At 38.4% G+C, this 18540-nt stretch overlaps 1 protein-coding gene across 2 annotated transcripts; it reads left to right on the plus strand.

Annotated features, from left to right (window-relative positions):
* Nucleotides 1-227: 227 nt before the first annotated feature.
* Nucleotides 228-7565, plus strand: borcs5 (BLOC-1 related complex subunit 5). 2 transcript variants are annotated; one of them, XM_078256540.1, is made up of 4 exons: nucleotides 228-761; nucleotides 1260-1472; nucleotides 2395-2552; nucleotides 3454-7565. In XM_078256540.1, exons 1-4 carry the CDS (start codon nucleotides 704-706, stop codon nucleotides 3685-3687), a joined length of 663 nt encoding a protein of 220 aa, XP_078112666.1. In that variant the 5' UTR covers nucleotides 228-703; the 3' UTR covers nucleotides 3688-7565. The 2 variants fall into 2 exon arrangements, with proteins under 2 accessions (XP_078112666.1, XP_078112667.1); XM_078256541.1 differs by having other exon boundaries at nucleotides 233-761; nucleotides 1260-1403.
* Nucleotides 7566-18540: the final 10975 nt, after the last annotated feature.

Consider the following 18540-nt stretch of genomic DNA (forward strand, 5'->3'; position numbering starts at 1 on the left):
ACTTTTACTTGTGATCATTTAAGTACATTTTGCTGATAACATACTTTTACTTAAGTGACATTTTAAATGCAGGACTTTTACGTGTAATGGAGTACTTTACTTTGTGGTGTTTTCTTTTTTAATCACATTGGCGAAAATGGGCTTTCACAGCATACTTGCTCCACCACCGACACTAATGGGGGGGTAAAGTTAGAGGGTGGCTTCTGCCATGTGCTGTTTACTTTAAGGCTTCACCAGCAGTAGGGGGGCGGTAATATTATGGTCTAGATACAATGAAGAGGATCCCGTGATCAATATTTACGGAAGTGATGCCTCCTGAACTCAGTCTGTCATTTCTGTTGTTAATTCCTTAAGATACGTGGGGTAACGTTATCACTCAACTGCTTAGCTAGCTTACTTAATGTTAGCTTCAAAGGAACGTATGCTTAGCTACCTGTTAGCTAGTAAATGGTAGCAGGAACAACTGACGTTAGCAAACATCGCTAACTAGCTAGCTTGAAAATCGCAGAGGCAACAGCTACCCGGCCTTACAGTTGCTCTCCTGCGGGACATGGTTGTCGTGTTTGTCCGGGTGTGTTTGGTCATGTGAAGTCTTTGCAGACGGTTAGTTATAAATTAGATATTTGGGGTTATCTCGCGGCCGTTTCTGGAAACGTTAACGAAAGCTAGCTAAGCGCTAGCTTGCTAGCCAGACGTTAGCACCATGGGAGCCGAACAGAGTGGAGATGCTGAGCACAAACACTCCGATTACAACTCATCGGGTAAGATAACGTTCTGTAACGTTAACATAAAAGATATATCGTTTTAGAAATTGTCATCGGTTTGTATAGGACAACCAAGCATAAAGCGTGCTATAATTGATGGAAAGCAAGTTAATTAATGTGAAGTAAATTTACTGAAGTACTGTAGGTATTTATTTACTTGAGTATTCCCATTTGATACTTTTACTCCACTCCACTACATCCCAAAGTGATATGTTGGATTTCTTACACTGCATTTACTTACAGATTCCAGTTACTTTCTTGTACATAAAATATCTCTGAAATGGGCCACTCTGCTTAATAAATACTCTTACTTTTGATACCTTTGCAAATATTTATTTGAAGTCTGCTTAAATTAATCAATGGAGTATTCCTAAATCTTAAAAATCTTGTTTAAAACATTCTCAGATTTACCTGCTAGTGATCTGATTGAAACAAGGTGAGGTGACGTGAAGGAACTACTTCCTTTTGATATTAACAGGAATATTGTCATTGCAGTGGTGCCCTCCCCAGCAAAGCAGAAAGCAAAGATGGATGATATCGTCGTCGTGGCTCAGGGGACCCAGTCAATGCGAAATATCCACAACGACCCAGATGTCATCAAGCTTCAGGAGATACCAACCTTTCAGCCACTTTTAAAAGGCAACTTTTTAAGTCTTCCACCTGCTGACATGAATTATAGTGTCATCTTTCAGACCGACAGTTCATTAGGTACACCTTGCTAAAACTAATGCAGTCTTGTAGAAGTTTGCACACTTGAGTCAACAAGTACTTACCCACAGCAGAAATCCATATTCTCGAGCAAATATTTTAATTATGTGAAATTGTGTGAAAATGCATATTTATAAATCATAAAACCACCCAACCAGTCAAGGTAGATGGCCGCCCACCTAGAATCCACTTCTGTTCAAGTTCTGTTTAAGGTTTCTTCCCGTTAAAGGGGAGTTTATCCTTGCCGCCGTCACCAAGTGCTTGCTCATGGGTCTTAAATTAAAGAGTATGCTCTAGACCTGCTCGTTATAAAAAAAAATGTCATGAGATAACTTCAGTTGTGATTTAGCGCTTGTAATCAGTTGTAATTTTACAGAATAGGCACCATTTCAGTTTTAGACAAACTAACTTGCATAACTTACAGGTGCTAGATTAAAAAACAAACTGAAGGTAGATGTCAGACAACAGATATGCACACTGCACTGATAGTCGCCAATAAATTAAATATATCACATGTTTTGATCTCTGCAAATCTTATGTCTAAAAAAGATGAGTTTGAGATCAAAGTGTTGCTCTATTAAATTATTTTTATTGGACGCTAATAGAGTGTGCAGATCTTTCATTTGACTTCTATCATTTCGGTTTTAATATAAAAGATATTGAGAGTTTCATGTAATTTTCAACAAGCTCCCTCCAGTCTATTTTCAAAGCTAATTGTCACTGCAACACATTAGCGCTGTGTTAGAAGTTGGATAATGAGCCAAGTTTCCTGTGTCAGCGCACTTCTGAAATACCAGAGGGCTAATTCGGTTAGATCCTGTGCATAGCTAATTATAATATTTACAATATGTTAATGCTGTTGTCAAGTGTTACTCTGTTCCATCATGTCTGTGTAAGTCCTTTGCTTTTTCGCTTTCCACAGGAGTGCTGAGTGGCCAGACGTCACCCAGCAGTGTGTGTCTGGAAAGGCTGGATACTGCGCAGGTTATGCAGCTCTGCATTCGCTACCAGGACCACCTACACCAGTGTGCCGAGGCCGTGGCCTTCGACCAGAACGCCCTGGTCAAGAGGATCAAAGAGGTAAGGCTGTGGTCGGGTTGGCTCAGTGAGTAGAGTAGGCGCACATATACTTAGAGGTTTATGCCTCGACGCAGAGGTCCAGGGTTTGAGTCCGACCTGTGACGATTTCCTGCATGTCTTCCCGCTCTCTCTCCCCTTTCTCACCTAGCTGTCCTATCAATTAAAGGTGGAAAAGCCCCCAAAACAGAAAAAAAATCTGAAGGGGGTAAGGCTGTGAAAGTACAGCCTGATATATTTACCAGGCAGGTTTCTTATTGCTCATTCCACAACCATACTAACTATTGTGTTCCCTATTGGTTTATGGCAACATGGTTAAGAAATGTATAAACCACCAATATAAGCCGATCAGAAAATCAACATCAATTTTGAGGAGCAATTCATCATTGGTTGAACAAAACAAAACAATTTCAAGACATTACCTTGGGCTGTGGAAACTTTTCCACTGTTTTTGGACATTTTGTATTTACTAAATGATTAAGTAATTACTTTATATTAAAAACAATAGAGTAATCAGTAAAAAGTAACAAGTTAATAGGAAAGAGCTCACACAGTCTTAAGTCTGCAGTGACTAACAATGTATTACATGTGAAGATATTTTTCATTTTCTGTGTTCAAGGAAAGGTTATGTTGAAACTCTACATATTTATTAGACTCTTTTTTTATTGTCAGGATTTCATATAATCTTAAACACCTTATTTTTTATATTTGAATTTAAATTATATTACTGAAAGATGCTTACCTGAAAGATGCTTGCCCTGCACATTTTTGTATTATGTTAATCATATTCATGCATTAGATGTTGCTGATGTAGTATTGTATTAGATGTTTTAAGATGATTCATCAAGTCTCATCAAATGTCAAAGATTATCTCTCTTTCTCTCTCCCGACTGTTTCTTTCCAGATGGACTTGTCAGTGGAAACCTTGTTCAGCATAATGCAGGAGCGCCAGAAACGCTACGCCAAATACGCCGAGCAGATCCAGAAGGTAAACGAGATGTCCATGATCCTGAGACGCATCCAGATGGGCATTGACCAAACGGTGCCGCTGATGGAGCGCCTCAACAACATGCTGCCTGAGAGTGAGCGCCTGGAGCCCTTCAGCATGAGGCCTGATGGGGATTCTGCCACGAAGTAGCCTCGTTAAAGCCAACACAGCGGTTTCTTACCTGAGTCTTCATCCAATCCTGTGGCCAGGAAGAAGTGCAGGTCTGTCCAGCTGTAGGGATTATCCATTACATTTTTTTTGTTATCATAGTAGAGGTAGAGCTTAGGTGTAAATGTGTTAGACTGCTATAGTCAGCTCTCCAGGTCAGATCTATTTATTCTTTTACTTAATGCAGGACGTTTTGCTGAGCACACATGCTCCCAATCAGCAACATCATACTTACTATAACACTTTTACTCAGCACACACACACACGTTCATACCTGAGTTTAACCACAACCTTCTGCTACTGGCCACTGAGCAGCTCTACATGGAGCAATTTATGAAGTGCTGCGATCAAATGCAGAGGGCCTTGACATTATTTCTTATCCCCTCCTTGCACGGAATCAAACTGGTAATCTTCCAGGCACACACTTTTTTTAGTAAGCTAAAGGCAGGGGATGAACACTTTTAATTGAGTCAGAACTAACTCCATATGCTCAAAAACTTGCAGACGTGTTGCAGGTTTTAGAGACTCAAATCAGTGTGAGTGACATTAAAGTATCTCAAAATGTTTCCTGCTGCTTTGGAGATTTGCACAAACCTCCCAAAAGATCTGGTCAGGAACTTGCAGAGGATTGATTTTAGATCATGCACTTAACATTACAAATATTTGTTGTTTGTGATCCTGATATTCTTATCGCTTTCACGCCATATGCCTGGCTCACTGTTTGGAAATCCCTTCCACGAACTGCTTGCATGCAGATTGACTGCTTTTAATTTTCTGAACAATATCGTTGCATCATTTTGGAATATTATGATGAAGAGACTCATGGAGAGAACCAAAACGGATTATTGCCATTGGATTACACAAGGAGCATGGATGTACTGCACATTGGAAGTAAAATGAGAAACCTCTTCTTGGACAGAGGGTAGTTTAAATATTCTCATGAACAGTTTTGTGATACGAAAACTTGACTTGAATTTATTTGGAGACTTGCTATTTTGCTGTTTTCATGCAAAACAGTGAAGAAAATGACAAAGGACCGAACAGAGAACCTGACGCTTTTAGGTTTTTCAGCAGATTGGTACAGAAGATCAATACAGAGGTGGACAGAAACCATCCTAGCAAGTTAACCATCGCAGAGTTTCCTGCATTGCAATTTCAGCATTAACTTTGCATGTTTGTTAGCTCTGTTATCACACATGCCAAAGAATCCCAAATCCTTAAAGATGTAAGTTGCACTTTAGAGTCTGTCATATCTTTGGTCTCTTTGAGGAAAGTGATCAAGTTTAACTTTTCTGCTTTATCTGTTGAATATTTGTTTTTTGTATCATACATTTTGCTTGTTAGGCTTAATAACATTTTCTCTCTTTCCTCTAGAGGTATCTATCGATGCAGATAGTTTTTTTTCCATTTGTCCAGGTATTTTCCAAGAGGTGACTGACATCTTATTTCTGATGCACAGAGCGATAAAGATAAAGACATTAATCAACATATTTGGAGAAAAGGTGTTTGTGTTACTTGGGATAATCCAAAAAACACATGGCCAACAGTTTTAGTATATACAACTTTTTAGGTAGAAAAGTAACCAGGACATTGTTTCTGAAAGACAAACAAAATGTCATTCATTTGTTGTATTTGGTGGCAGCAATCTAAAAACCTGGCCAAATAAAATCAAAACTATTTGCATGGCTAAATACCACTGAAGCTAAATGAGATTTTTTTTTTCCCCCTAATTTGGGTGAACAAATTTAACTTAAACTACATTATTATTGGTCAGTTTGTGTGGAAATATAAAATAAGACCCCAAAAAAGTGTTATTATTGCAGCAGTGTTTCTGTATGGGCTTGTGTAAATCCACCAGATGGTGCCAGAGATAACTGGAGTCTGTGGCTTCATATTTTAAGGTTAGAAGTCCCTAAACAGCTGTTTGAGTGAGGATTAAAGGTCTTGAGAACTTTTTTCTTTTACATTTCATAGACTACATGATTAACCAAGAAAATAATCGGGAGATCAATTGCTAATGAAAACAACCATTAGTTGCAGCCCTACATTGCTTGCTGTTATTATTTGTTATCTCTTAACTGTTGTGCACCTGGACAACTCACCATGAGCTGTCAAGTTATAAGCTGTGGCACAAATGCATATTTAACAGGGTTTTTAATTTAAGTTTTACACTTAATGTAATTTGCCACCTGACTCAACCATGGCCAGTCCTTTAAAGCACCCAGAATCACTGCTTTTTCAAACTCAGTTTCCGTGAGAATTCTCTCTTTCCAGTTTGTGTTTAGAAAGCCTTTGTCATTGTACATAATACTATTGTACGCAATTAGGAGTGCTAATTCTGATCAGGGCGATAAAAGACACAGAAAAGACAAAGAAATGTTGTGTTTGTGATACTAGCAATGTCACAGAAGCCTCGAAGCCTGTTGTATGTATCCTTTGAGGATTACACCATGTATGCATCAAACCCAAAGACCAAATCAGAATTAGGCACTAAAGGATTTTGGCCAGAAAGGTTACTGCTAATGGTGAGTGGCTCCTTTCTGGAGTCAGTGGTGGGTGGTGTTATTTTCCCATGAGCCATGTAGTCTGATTAGAATTGTTGTGTACGTTGTTGAATTTTTCATCGGTGTATAAACACCCTGAACTCAATTACACCTACAAAAGAATCCTCCTCCGGCTGGCTTGCTTTGAGGTACGGAATTAGCCCGTTCGTTGACATAAGGGACATAAGACAGAAACGAGTTTTCTTCTGAATTTAAAGCAGGACTCCTTTGATATGTTATCGCCTTTCATGTGTAAATTAAAACGAGTGAAAAATGTCTTAAATGGCCTTGGGGGTATTGTTTGAACATTGGAACAGAAATGGAAATTGTCATTGCGTTCTGTGGCGAGGAGGTGTAAAAGTTCCTCAGAGTCTTTGTAATATAGACGCTCAGAGCTGGTTATTAACGCCACAAGATGATACAATACAATCTGCCACCAGGAAATTCATTCTATGAAATGAAAGAAAAATCCAATTTCCCCTGTATACTTCTCATTTGAGTATAAATCAAAGGCTGGTTTGCTCTCTTTTTCCTTCCTGTTTTGCCCACTCAAAATTGGACTCATGAAAGTAAGTCTGGGCTTCTTATCCTCATCATCTTTTAGGGTGAAACTCAAACCTACGCTGATGCTTTTTTTTCCTTTTTTCTTTTTTTTTTTGCTTCGATAAGAGTCAAATTTTGAGTTTCCAGACAACACATCAGTGAAATGTGTAAAACATACAATATCATTACATTTTAGTCACATAATTCAAAGTACTTCACAGTACTTTTCAATCTGTCAGAGGTCATACATAAGAGAAAATAATATTGATATTACTTTGATAGTTGCTTTAGCTGAAACAATCAGTCGATTGACAGACAATTGATCAACATCTTATTCATTGTAATTCTTTATATAAAAATATCTTATTCCCTAGTTACAGCTTCTAATTTGTGAGGATTTTTTTTTTATCTTACAGTGTGTGATTTGAGCTGAAACAATTAGTCGATTGATTAGTCACTAAACAGATCATTAATTAGCAATCAGTATTATAATGGATTTATCGACTCAGTACTTTTTCAAACAAATATTGAAGGAAAATTGACAGGTTCCAGCTTCTCTAAAATGAGAATTTGCTCCTTTTTTGTTTTTATGATAGTAAACTGACTGTCTTTAGGTTTTAAAATATTTGCTTGGACAGAAGAATACATTAAAATACAAAAACTCTGGGAAACTATAACAGCTATTTTCTGATCATATATCATATAATCAAGAAAATAATCAGCAGGATTTTTGGATTGACATCTTCAATACAAGTGATTTGGAGGGTTTAAAAAGATTTCCCTCACCCAGTCCCAGGACTGTTGTGAACACTACCAGTGAGTATCTTAAAGAAAGGCCAGAGGCGTCCCTTAGATGATTGACTGTATTGACTTTCATCCTGTAAAATTACCCAGCACTGCTTTTTTATTTGACACCCAGTCACCTCCAGTGATAGATACCCGGTGGAACCTCCCTCTTGAGCTGCAGCCAAACATCATCTCTCTTACTGGAGACATGGATTCTACCTCAGACCAGATCTGTCAGGGGACATCTAATAAAGCACTTTGTTGCTTCATTGCACAGTCGTGCTCTCAAGGACACAGAGCTGCTACAGCAGACGAGGAGTGACGTGTCCTTCCACTGAAATACCGCTGCTGTAGTAGAGTTTAGGAGGGCAACAGTATATCAGCTGCCTGCCTGTTACAACATCTGTAACCAACAAATTCATTTTCAGTTCTGGAGTTTCATGCCTTAGACCGGCCCACTTGACGACTATATTAAAATAATGTATTTAAAACTTTAGTATAAAAGTCTGCAATAGCGCACTGTTCTCTACAGCCTTGTAATTTGGTGTATTTTTGTTAAATATCAACTTTTTCAATTTAGTGCAAATACAGTCAGTGTAGCTTCACAATTCAACCTTTATTTTATCCTCGAGAGATCATTGAGGGGTGACCCTCATGTCATCGAGTATTACAAAGACATCTTTACAGTAACACCATACCAGAATCTATTTTCTGTGCAAAAAAGTGTTCACATATATCCAAACCTTAAAATGAAGTAAAAGAATAAATAAAAAGACAAAGAATTAAATAAAATGTATTGCACTTTCTAATGACACCATCTTCTATTTTTTCTTTGGATAATATTACATATTACTTTCATCCTATTCCCTTACAATTGTGGGCTTTGTATATTTACTATCCAACTTTCAAGGATAAAAGGCGTAATTTGGGCATAGAAAGTGGTTTTATTGTAACAAATCTGATCATGTTTGCTTGTTTAACAGCTTACAGTAGACGTGCCTTCCACACTGATAGCAGCTATCCCTAAGTTGCACACTACTGGGTCCTGGCTCTGCTTCTGACACAAAATCACATTTTATAAATGTTATAAATAAATCTCCCCTTTTTACAAAGCTTTTTGATCTAGGCAAGTCAATTTCATTAATGTAGTGCCGAATCACCTGGCATCATTGATTATCTCAGGGCATTTTTCATATAGAGCAGGTCTACACCATACTCTTCATTACTATTAATTCTAGTTCTTATAATATTTAATCAATGAGCAATCCTACCTGCCCACTCTGGAGTTATGAGCTCATAGCTGCAGCTTGGTACTGGCTCTTCATTGTCACCGTTAGCAGCAAACTAGACTAGTGGTTGCTGCTGAAGAGCTACAAGAAAAAGTGAATTATGATTCATAAACATGGTTTGCAGGCAACTTTGTCTTATGTTTTGCACGACCGCTAGCATACTGCACTGCTCGTAAATAGCTTAGCTTACCCATCTTATTGTCTTCATTTGGCGTTTACACTCAAACTGCAAGATGGCTTTAATGAAAAAGTTGCTCAGTTAAGATCATCTGGCCGCGTCACTTTCTAGAGCTTTCCTTTTCTTTACCTTACACACCTTATCTTAGCTTATATCTTATTTTTATAGCTTCTTTTTGCTCGTGGATCGCATCCTCTACAAAGCACCATTGACTGAACTGTAGGAGGAGATGGTTTGTTCGTTTTTTTGAGCAAGCTGCCGCCGCCGTTGGAATCCAAACATTACATCATAATAACTAGACTACACTCTGCGAGTGGGCTGCATGAATGTAGAGAACGATGGTTTGCAAGAAAAAATAAATACTGTAAATAAAAAGAGTGGGCTGCGAGTGCAGGCAGCCTAGGGACAGCATCCATGATTTATTTCGGCTATGATTTCAACCAATACCATGACTGAACACCGGCGGCCCTCGCGACCAAAAAAAACAGACCGGCCCACTCCCGATTAGCCAATCCGGGCCTGTGTCCGATTGTGTAGTTTTCATATTAAAATAAGTAATGTCCTTTATAATCTCTTGCAAAAATATTTACTTTTTACACCATTCAAAGAGAATACATAACAATTATTGAAACAAACATTTGAAACAGTTTTCAAAAAATTGGTCAAGCAGCAAACATCTTTAACAAGACAGACTTGTTTGTTAGCAAGTCTCAATATGAAAAGGGCCAGTATACTTCATCAGAACTTCTTGTCGGCTGGTCGAATAGCTTCAGAAACCCCCTCCCATCACACCTTTGAGACATCAGATTTGGGAGGCTGTGTCTGACCCATGGTCCGACCGTTTCTGTGACTTTCAGAAACCAACGCTCCAACATTAACACCTAGTTTTATCTCTAGCGGTTTTTCCATCCTTTACACAACTATTTCTGTCATTTTTCATCTACTAAGTTACTCAATGTAAATACTCAACCAGGTGCATCTAAGCTTTAAGAAAAGTGTTTATGTAATGACAGGTACGGTTAAGTGCCTGCACAGATGTACTCTGTTATCATGAATTAGGGCAAACTTGTGTGGTAATCTAAAACATTGGCTGTCATAACAGAGAAGCTTTTTGCCAGAGCATTTTTGTAGTACTGTTAAAATAATAACACAAATAAACTGTTTAAATATATAGAAACCACAAAACATGTTAACACTTAAATCAAAACCGGAGGTAGTCAGGTCGCTGTGTTTCAGAAAAGCATTAATTATTTTGCTGGCATTTCTACTAGTTACAAGCCTAAATGTGGGTATTTTAACATGTGATTTAACACATTAAACTTTCAGGCCAATGTACAACTTCAGTCAGTCCGGTTCAGTGTCAAAAACTATAATTTATGTTCCCCTGAGCATGGCACTTTGCCCTCAACTGTTCCAGCAAAGTAGCCAGCAGCACATAATCATTGTAGATGCGGTTATTGGCACATTAATAATGTGTAACACATCCTCCCCCACAGTTAACTTCCCAAGTCATTTGTGTAAATAAGGTCATGTTCTGGTTTAATAACCGTAATAAAAAAAGAAGAAACAAAGCTAGGATGAGGACATTTTACACCAGATATAGCATTGAAATAGTTTGAGAACTTTTCTTTGATCAAACGAGGGACAGTGAGAGACTCAGATGGTGATTCAGTGCCACGGGTGACAGCATCATGTCTCATCTGATGCAGCCTGTAGCATAACAAACATCAGCTCATTACAGCATCAGTTCGGATTGCCTGCTCTGAATAGAAGAGAGGTGACACTGGCTCATAACGTGTGAGGGGAGGGGAATGTGTGCTGCCATAAATTGTTTCTTTACGCTCAGTGGTCACAGTGTCAACCCAAAAGTAGTTGAACTTTGGATGCACTGGGTTTTGAGTAGAGCATGTCTATGAAGGTAAATATGGTGCAAAATGTGAGAGCTCATAGATGTGATGTGAGCACCTGCAGAATATGATGTGATAACTTGTACAACAAAAATTGAACTTGTGATGTTAACCATGTGTGAGAAGCTGTAGTCAAGCAATCTGTTTGGTTCGAGATGTGATCCAGACATGCAAACAATTTCCAAAAAGCCACACTTTACCACAGCAGGCACTCAGCCGGCAAGTGAGGGGACCAAAGTGGTTGCTTGAAATCATCGTAGTGGCCTAGGTGTGCGCAGTTTCTCCACTTCTTAAAACATTTCCAGCTTTCATCTTTTCATCTATCCATTTTCAGACTCTTATCCAGGTCACAGTGGCAGCAGGCTAAGCAAAGTCAGAACTCGATATGAAAGATACTCAATTTACCAGCAAATCCTTGTTGCAGAGATTTATGTAAATAAGAAATGGCTGGATGTAGAACGAAAGGGACGTCACCTGTTTTAACAGCCAATAGCAAAGTCATTTTGTAAAGTTAGCTACAAACTATAGAAATAAAATGATCCATAATCCATTTTATTTCTATGTTACAAACTGTTAACTGGTCGAAAAAGGCAGAGTTTTAGACGGAGGCTCAACATGCGCCCACAAGCACAGTATGTGGTCGAGCGAGCTAGAGAGTGACTGAAGAGAGGGAGCGCCTAGGACAAAGCCATGAATCAGAGAAATAAAACGTGTTTTCGCCTTTTCATCTTTAGAAATGTAACTGTAGCAAGCATCTCACTATCACTAACGTTATCCACATTCATATTTAGATGCAATAAATTATATTTTCAGCTACAAAAAGCCTGCAAGTCAGAAGTTAGAACGGATGTACAAAGAGTCGTTGCTATGGAGATGATACACCTCCTCGTCACATTGGTGTGAACTGGCATGTTTTAGAACGCTGCAGACCGGTGCAATGCAAGTAGTTGCAAGTTTCGTCTCGTCTCGAATCTTTGGTCTGAACTGAACTTAACACTCCAAAGTTAGGCTAAATTTTGTAGAGGGAAAAACATGCACGCCATATTCAAAGGGGTCTTTTGACCTCCAGATATCTGAATGAAAATGGGTTCTATGAATACCCACGAGTCTCCCCTTTACAGACACGCACACTTTATGATAATCAAATGCAGTTTTTCTTTGGAAACTACTGTTTTTTTTTTTTTCAAATGATGCACAGATTCTTAAAAATAGTTCATATAGCTGCTGTAAAATGGGAAAATAAATCTCCCCGATCCCCCCTCGGTCTGGGCTGAGCCCCGGATGTTTACAACATCTGGCTCTGCCCCTGGTTAAGGTTAGTCAAAGATCATGGTAAGGGTTGATGATGGGGCGACACATTGAAGGCATTTATAGAGTTGCACTCGATTGTAGACACAAAAGTGATGGAAAGAGACCTTTTTCACAGCAGCCATTTTGGATTGTCATAGCAAGAAAAGCACAGCTATAATTAATAACATTAAAAACAACTGCATTCCATTTAGGTGAGCTAGTTCTAGGGAACTGGTACTGTGCATACTGGCTCACTATCATGGCTTACTGGGACACACAATGTGCTTTTACCTGTGCTTTTCCAAAATGTCTGACGTGACCAAGATCTGTAGTCGTGTGAAGGATGAAAAAACATAGCTTGAGAGAGCAGTATAAATCCCGCCTACTCTCTCACCTCCACACACCTGGCCAGTCTCTACATAAAGTCAGCATGATGGTTGGATTGTATGTTCTGCAAAGTTCAAAAAATTGTCAGACGCAGCTCCCTGAATTCCCCTGTTGGAAGGGTGGTTTCCGATATTGTGAAAGTATTAGACAGATCACTTTGTTTGGGTCACACTGAGGCCTTTACACTATGGTAATGTGGTTAAAAAGACACTTGGTTGTTTTTCTCCGAACAACCGTTTTTTTTGTGAAGACTACGTATTTAATCCATAATTCATAGAAGAATAAGTGGAGGGAACCCGTTGAGACAGGAGCCATGTCCGTTATATTTTACTCGCTCAGATGAATGAGTCAAACAAGCCGCTGGGAGTTCTGCTCTCTCTCAGTGCAAACGCTTAGTGTTACTTATTGTAGGACATTTACACATTCAGGTCCCCAAGCTCTGATGTTTTGCTTATTGATGTACAACTGTCAGTTACAAATGTGGCTTTTTGTTTACAGCATCTCTCTTTCTCATCTTACTCGGTGCTTTAAATAAAAAATACATAAACTATTGATTGTCACTAGTCCTATAGACAAGTAGAAAACTATCCAAATGTAAATAATGTTACTTAAGTTGTATGAAATGCTATCATATATAGTTTTATAAGTAATGCAACTCTTCACAATGGATTTACTCAGACACAATAAAACAGCTTGTGATGTTCTACAATGGTGATGCATCTCAAACAATGACATGAGCACCACACTGTCTGATTGTGGGGCTCCATTTAAGAGGGAACACATGTACTGCTTCACTTCAAACAATAACAAGTAGGAGGAATTCATTATTTGTTGTTATTCATTTGCAAATTCAAACTTATCCTCTACAAGAAGGCCCTCCTCTTCAATCTCCACTTCACCGGGTGCTCCAGCTTTTTGCATGTGTGTGTGCTTGAGTCTTGAAAAAAAATACATCATCACATCCTATATCAATTATGTTGAGTGGTCTCTTCACATTGATTACCAGATAAGAGGTTTAGCCCAATCCTTTGTTCCAGAAACTACTACTGTAGGCAGATGAGTTGGTGTATGTCGGTGAAAAGGCTGTGGAGGACCCTCAAGGTTTGATCAGAACAGAACTCATTGAAAGTGTTGGCCTACAGTGAAATGTCCTCTGTGTTTGGCCGTTTCCTAAACATGGACAAATACCCAAATCATTTAAAAAATCATTATCATCTAATGCCCAACACCACATTATCTGCAGCTTCTGGTTTTCTGTTGCAGTTGTTTATGCCAAACATCACTGGAGAGTAAAATGATTTCTGCTGCCTCCATTTGAAAGTGGATCAGAGAGTTTATCTGTCGAAGACACTTTTAGGACCATAACAGAGTCTTTCTTCACATATGTCTGGTGACATTCTATATCTTCTAAATCCAATGAAAAGACTAAAACCAACAATGAATTGATTGTTGTGTCTGTGTATCCAACCTGTTATAACTTACTCCTCTGTGCCATAAAGCTCCAATGTTGTCCCAAATTTACTAAAAACAGTTAAACTGAATGACCTTCATTACCATAAAAACGGTCGTACATATGTTTCCACTTACCTGTAGTGCTATTCATCAGTCTAGATTACTACATTTTCTTTCTCCAGAACTACACCCACCATATCACCGTGCACAAGGAAGCATACTCATGGATGAGAAGCGCGAGATGTAAGCATTTATGAGAAGCAGCCTAGGCCAGAAGTAAATACTTCACTTGCACATACATATATACTTCACTTGCACATACAAATATACTGGTACTAAACACTTGCACATACATATATACTTCACTTGCACATACATATATACTGGTACTAACCACTTGCACATACATGCAATAGTTCCGGTTACGTACAAGATTGTTCAATTTAGTGTTTGGGTTTGGTATGTTAATGTCCAGCATAAGAACCTGGGAGGACGGTGAGCTTCTGTTGGTTATGTGACTTTGATCATATTTGTCCCAGTGGCAGCGGTGGAGCAAGTATTCCGATCCTTAACTTCAGTAAAAGCACTAATCTGTGCACACTGAAAGGACTCCACTACAAGTAAAAGTTCTGCATTCAAAACCTTGTAAGTATTATCAGCAAAATGTACCTAAAGTACGGTACTCCACCACTGCCCAGTAGGTTTTTCTGTCACAGGTTGCTGGAGCCAATTCAAGCCTTCATTAAACCAGACTGCAACATGCAAACTGCACCAACAAATCAACGAGAATACACAGGTACTTCTTGCTGTGGAGCCAAAGCACTAAAGACTTGGCTGCTGTTCCAGTATTATGATAATGTGAGACTTTATTGATATCTGCTAGCCGCCTGTCTCTAGGGAGGTCAACTTGAAGGATGAGCAACAAAACGGAGCAACTGAGTGACTTGCTCAAGGATACATCAGAAGGTTTTAACCTTTACGTTCTAGCTGGGTGTTAATCTAATGCAGGTTTCTCCACCTTTTCTGGCCTTTCCATTAACAGTTAATATTTTTCTAAATCAATGCTGGAATTGAACTGAACATCAGTCAAAGATAAAAAAACAGAAAAGCACTGCTCTTTGAAGTAAAGATGCAAATCATTGCATCAGAAAAGTATCAGGTCTCTATAAAAGAAACAAAAAATGATTTTAAGTAGGATTACAATACAGAGGTTTATTTAAATGTTTTGTTATACTACCATTATTATGGAAAGCACAATAACCAATGTTATCATAGTTTGTTATTTGCTTGATTGATTTAAATGTATATCATTTTATGTAAATAAAACCCTTAAGAAGTATCAAGTTACATGTGTTCGACTATTCTGTATTTTAATCAGAGTTTGTATCCTGTTTTCAAAACATGTCAGGATGTCTAAATGTAATATATCAAACCAATTATATAAAGCCTTTTTTTTTTTATTAAATTGAATATACTGTATAGCAAACAAATATTGATTAGGGTTTAATACATGAGGCACCCTGGTTGACTAGGGGTTAAGGTACCAACCATTAATTACAACATCACTGGTTCGAGTCCGGCTAGGCACCATGGTGAATGTCGTTCCCCATTTCTCTCTCCATTGTTTCCTGTCATGTCATTTCTGTCAAAGCTCTAATAATGGCATAAAATGTCACTCAAAACTTCACAGTTTTCTCTGAGCCCAGGGTGACGTCTTCATATTGCTTGATCTGTGTGAACAAAACCCCAAAACCCAAAGACATTAAATTAACGTGATATAAAACTACTAGCATTAAAACCAATAAATCAGTCTCGAATCTTCTGCAAACTGTTGTGGAAGTTTTCATTGCAACAGGTGTTAGAGGTTTTGGAAGAAATTAGAATTTGTGAAACAATATAAAGACAGTCGAAGACTAAACCAAGTTAGGTTTTTGTATTTTATTATAAACTTGCAAGTTTACAAGGAAGCACACAGTTCATAAAAGGCACGCAGCGCTGGTGTGAAAGGTCTGTTTAACGAATAAAGAAAAACACACAGTATATATGCATCTCCAGTGAGATAGAAAGACATGCCCCCCCCCCCTTTCTAAACATGACTCAACATTTCTTGCAATCAAACATAGTCAGACATTCAGGAGCCACTTCACTTCTTCCCCCCTGTACCACTTTCTACCCAAAGGTTTAGACATCCCGTTTATCTCAACTATGTGAAAAGTCTCAACTATCCAGGGAGAAATAACAGATAGTTAGGGTGACCTTGTAGCCCCTATCTGTTCAGCGTACACGTTACGTTCCCAGACTTTGTGGCTCTTACTTTCAACATGTGAGGAAAAGAAAAACTCACTTTCAGCATTGTGAGAGAAACAGTAAAAGAAATTATACAAATAATATAGAGAATCATGCTTAAATGTAAATTTGCCATCACAAAACCCTTCTGCACATCAAGTGGACCTTGAGGTCCCTCCCTGAAGATTTAGAAACTCTGGTAAGATGTTGACCACTGCTATTACCATCAATTAAAGATCTTTTAAATATATTACTGAATAATTTATCTAATTTCAGAAAACCAGACCCTGAGAATCAGCACAGAGGGAATTCTGGCCAGTGTTTCAGGTGAAGAGGAGCGGCTCACGTCTCGTCCACGTTGCTGCCTTTCATCTCGCTCGACCGGGTTAAAATGTGAGTTGCAGTTGCTGAATATTTACTTACGCTGGGAGCTCTTGCAACCCTTCAAATGGTCAGTTATGAAATATTCAGACCTCATCTCTGTGGGGATGTAGCAGAAACACAGCAGGAGCTTCGACAGCTGATTGGGTGACTGAGTTTCCCTTTAGCTCGTGTTATGACTGCATTCACCTTTTACACTGACAAAGCTGACATTAATGGCTACCCTTCACGCCTTTCAAGCATGTAATTATGGTACAGGCAGTTAGAAAATACAGCAATTGGCAGTATAGAGAGGGGAGCATTGTAACTGAGAGGACAGTTATCCATTACCGCTGATAAAAATAACACTGAAACAATTGGGATCTTGAAAATACGGTACAGGGCTATATCGGCCCTTTTAATCAAAATGGAATTATTCATGATTTTTGAATATCAGCTAATGATATATATATATATATATATATATATAACATGCTGTTATATATTTGTTTTAAAAGCAACTATTGTAGATTAAATATTTCAAAAACATAAAGTACACAGTAGTACACAGGAGTAACCATTTTGCCAGCTGATAAGCAAATCTAAGATGTCCAACATCTCAGAACTACAGAAAAACCCTTTTAATTCCAAGTCCAGGCTTTAGTGATCTATATCTATAATTGTCCTCCATTTGCTGCCACTCATACTTACCCCCAAGTGACATAATCCATGGGAGAACTAAATCTGGGATCAGTTGCATTGTTATTTTAATCAGGGCAGCAGTTTTCAGATTACATTATGTGCTTACATAATTGCAAAAGGGTTCTCGCCTGTTGTAGAAAGAAGTGGCTGATCTTTAATGCAATATCTCCATTGGCCATTATCAGCAACCATTCATCCAATGTTCCAAAGGCACGTTCTGTTTACTAATCTGATATCATTTTAAAAGGCTAACTGAGAAAACATTGGAGAACCCTTTTGCAATTATGTAAGCACATAATGTAATCTGAAAACTGCTGCCCTAGTTAAAAAAAACAATGCAACTGATCTCAGCTGGTATTCTGTCTATAATGGATTAGAATGGAAATTTCTAAGTGACCCCAAACTTTTGACCGGTAGTGTATATAATATGTCTCAAAAACATGTTGCCTTAAAAACTCAGTTGTCACATCCTTTGTTAGCTTGGACAACTACAACAATGAAAAATGACCAAATACATGTAATAACACTGTGAATCACTGATATAATGAATTTTAACTGGCTGACTTTCCCCCCAGCTGTTGCTCTAGACAGATCTGTATCCAGTGTTTCAGGGGCCATTCACACCGTTGTCTGAATTCTAATTCTGCACCCAAAAATCAAACCAAACACACAAAAGCTCCCACTCTATTTTCACAACAATAAATAATCGGGACAGATGAAAAATTACGGCGAGGGGAATCAATTCCAATTCAAAGTTTCTGACAAGCTAATGGATTGAGCTCAGGTTCGGCCATGGTGGGGATGTAAAGTGCTGCCCGCCGCCGGAAAGGCAAAATCTCAACTGCTGCTATGATCCACTATGTTCCCTCTCTGATTGGAAATCTCATGATGTATGGAGGAGATGAGGGAAAGTATTGACTTTTTTCACCACGTACAATCATCGCTCTCATTGCATACCTCAAGGTCTCGTATTAATCATTCATTGCATCTGGAATTAATGCTATTTTCAGAGGTGGAAGATGTACTCTTTACTTAACCAACGTCACAAAGTAAAAGTCCTGCATTTAAAATCTACTTAAGTACATAAGTATTATCTACTAAATGTACTTAAA

Source organism: Sander vitreus, chromosome 8 (genome assembly GCF_031162955.1).
Source record: "Sander vitreus isolate 19-12246 chromosome 8, sanVit1, whole genome shotgun sequence".
Taxonomy (NCBI): domain Eukaryota; kingdom Metazoa; phylum Chordata; class Actinopteri; order Perciformes; family Percidae; genus Sander; species Sander vitreus.

Coding starts and splice junctions, on each gene's coding strand:
- borcs5 (XM_078256540.1), top strand. CDS start 704: ATGGGAGCCGAACAGAGTGGAGATGCTGAGCACAAACACTCCGATTAC. Junction 762..1,259: donor CTCCGATTACAACTCATCGG/GTAAGATAACGT, acceptor TTGTCATTGCAG/TGGTGCCCTCCCCAGCAAAG. Junction 1,473..2,394: donor TCAGACCGACAGTTCATTAG/GTACACCTTGCT, acceptor CGCTTTCCACAG/GAGTGCTGAGTGGCCAGACG.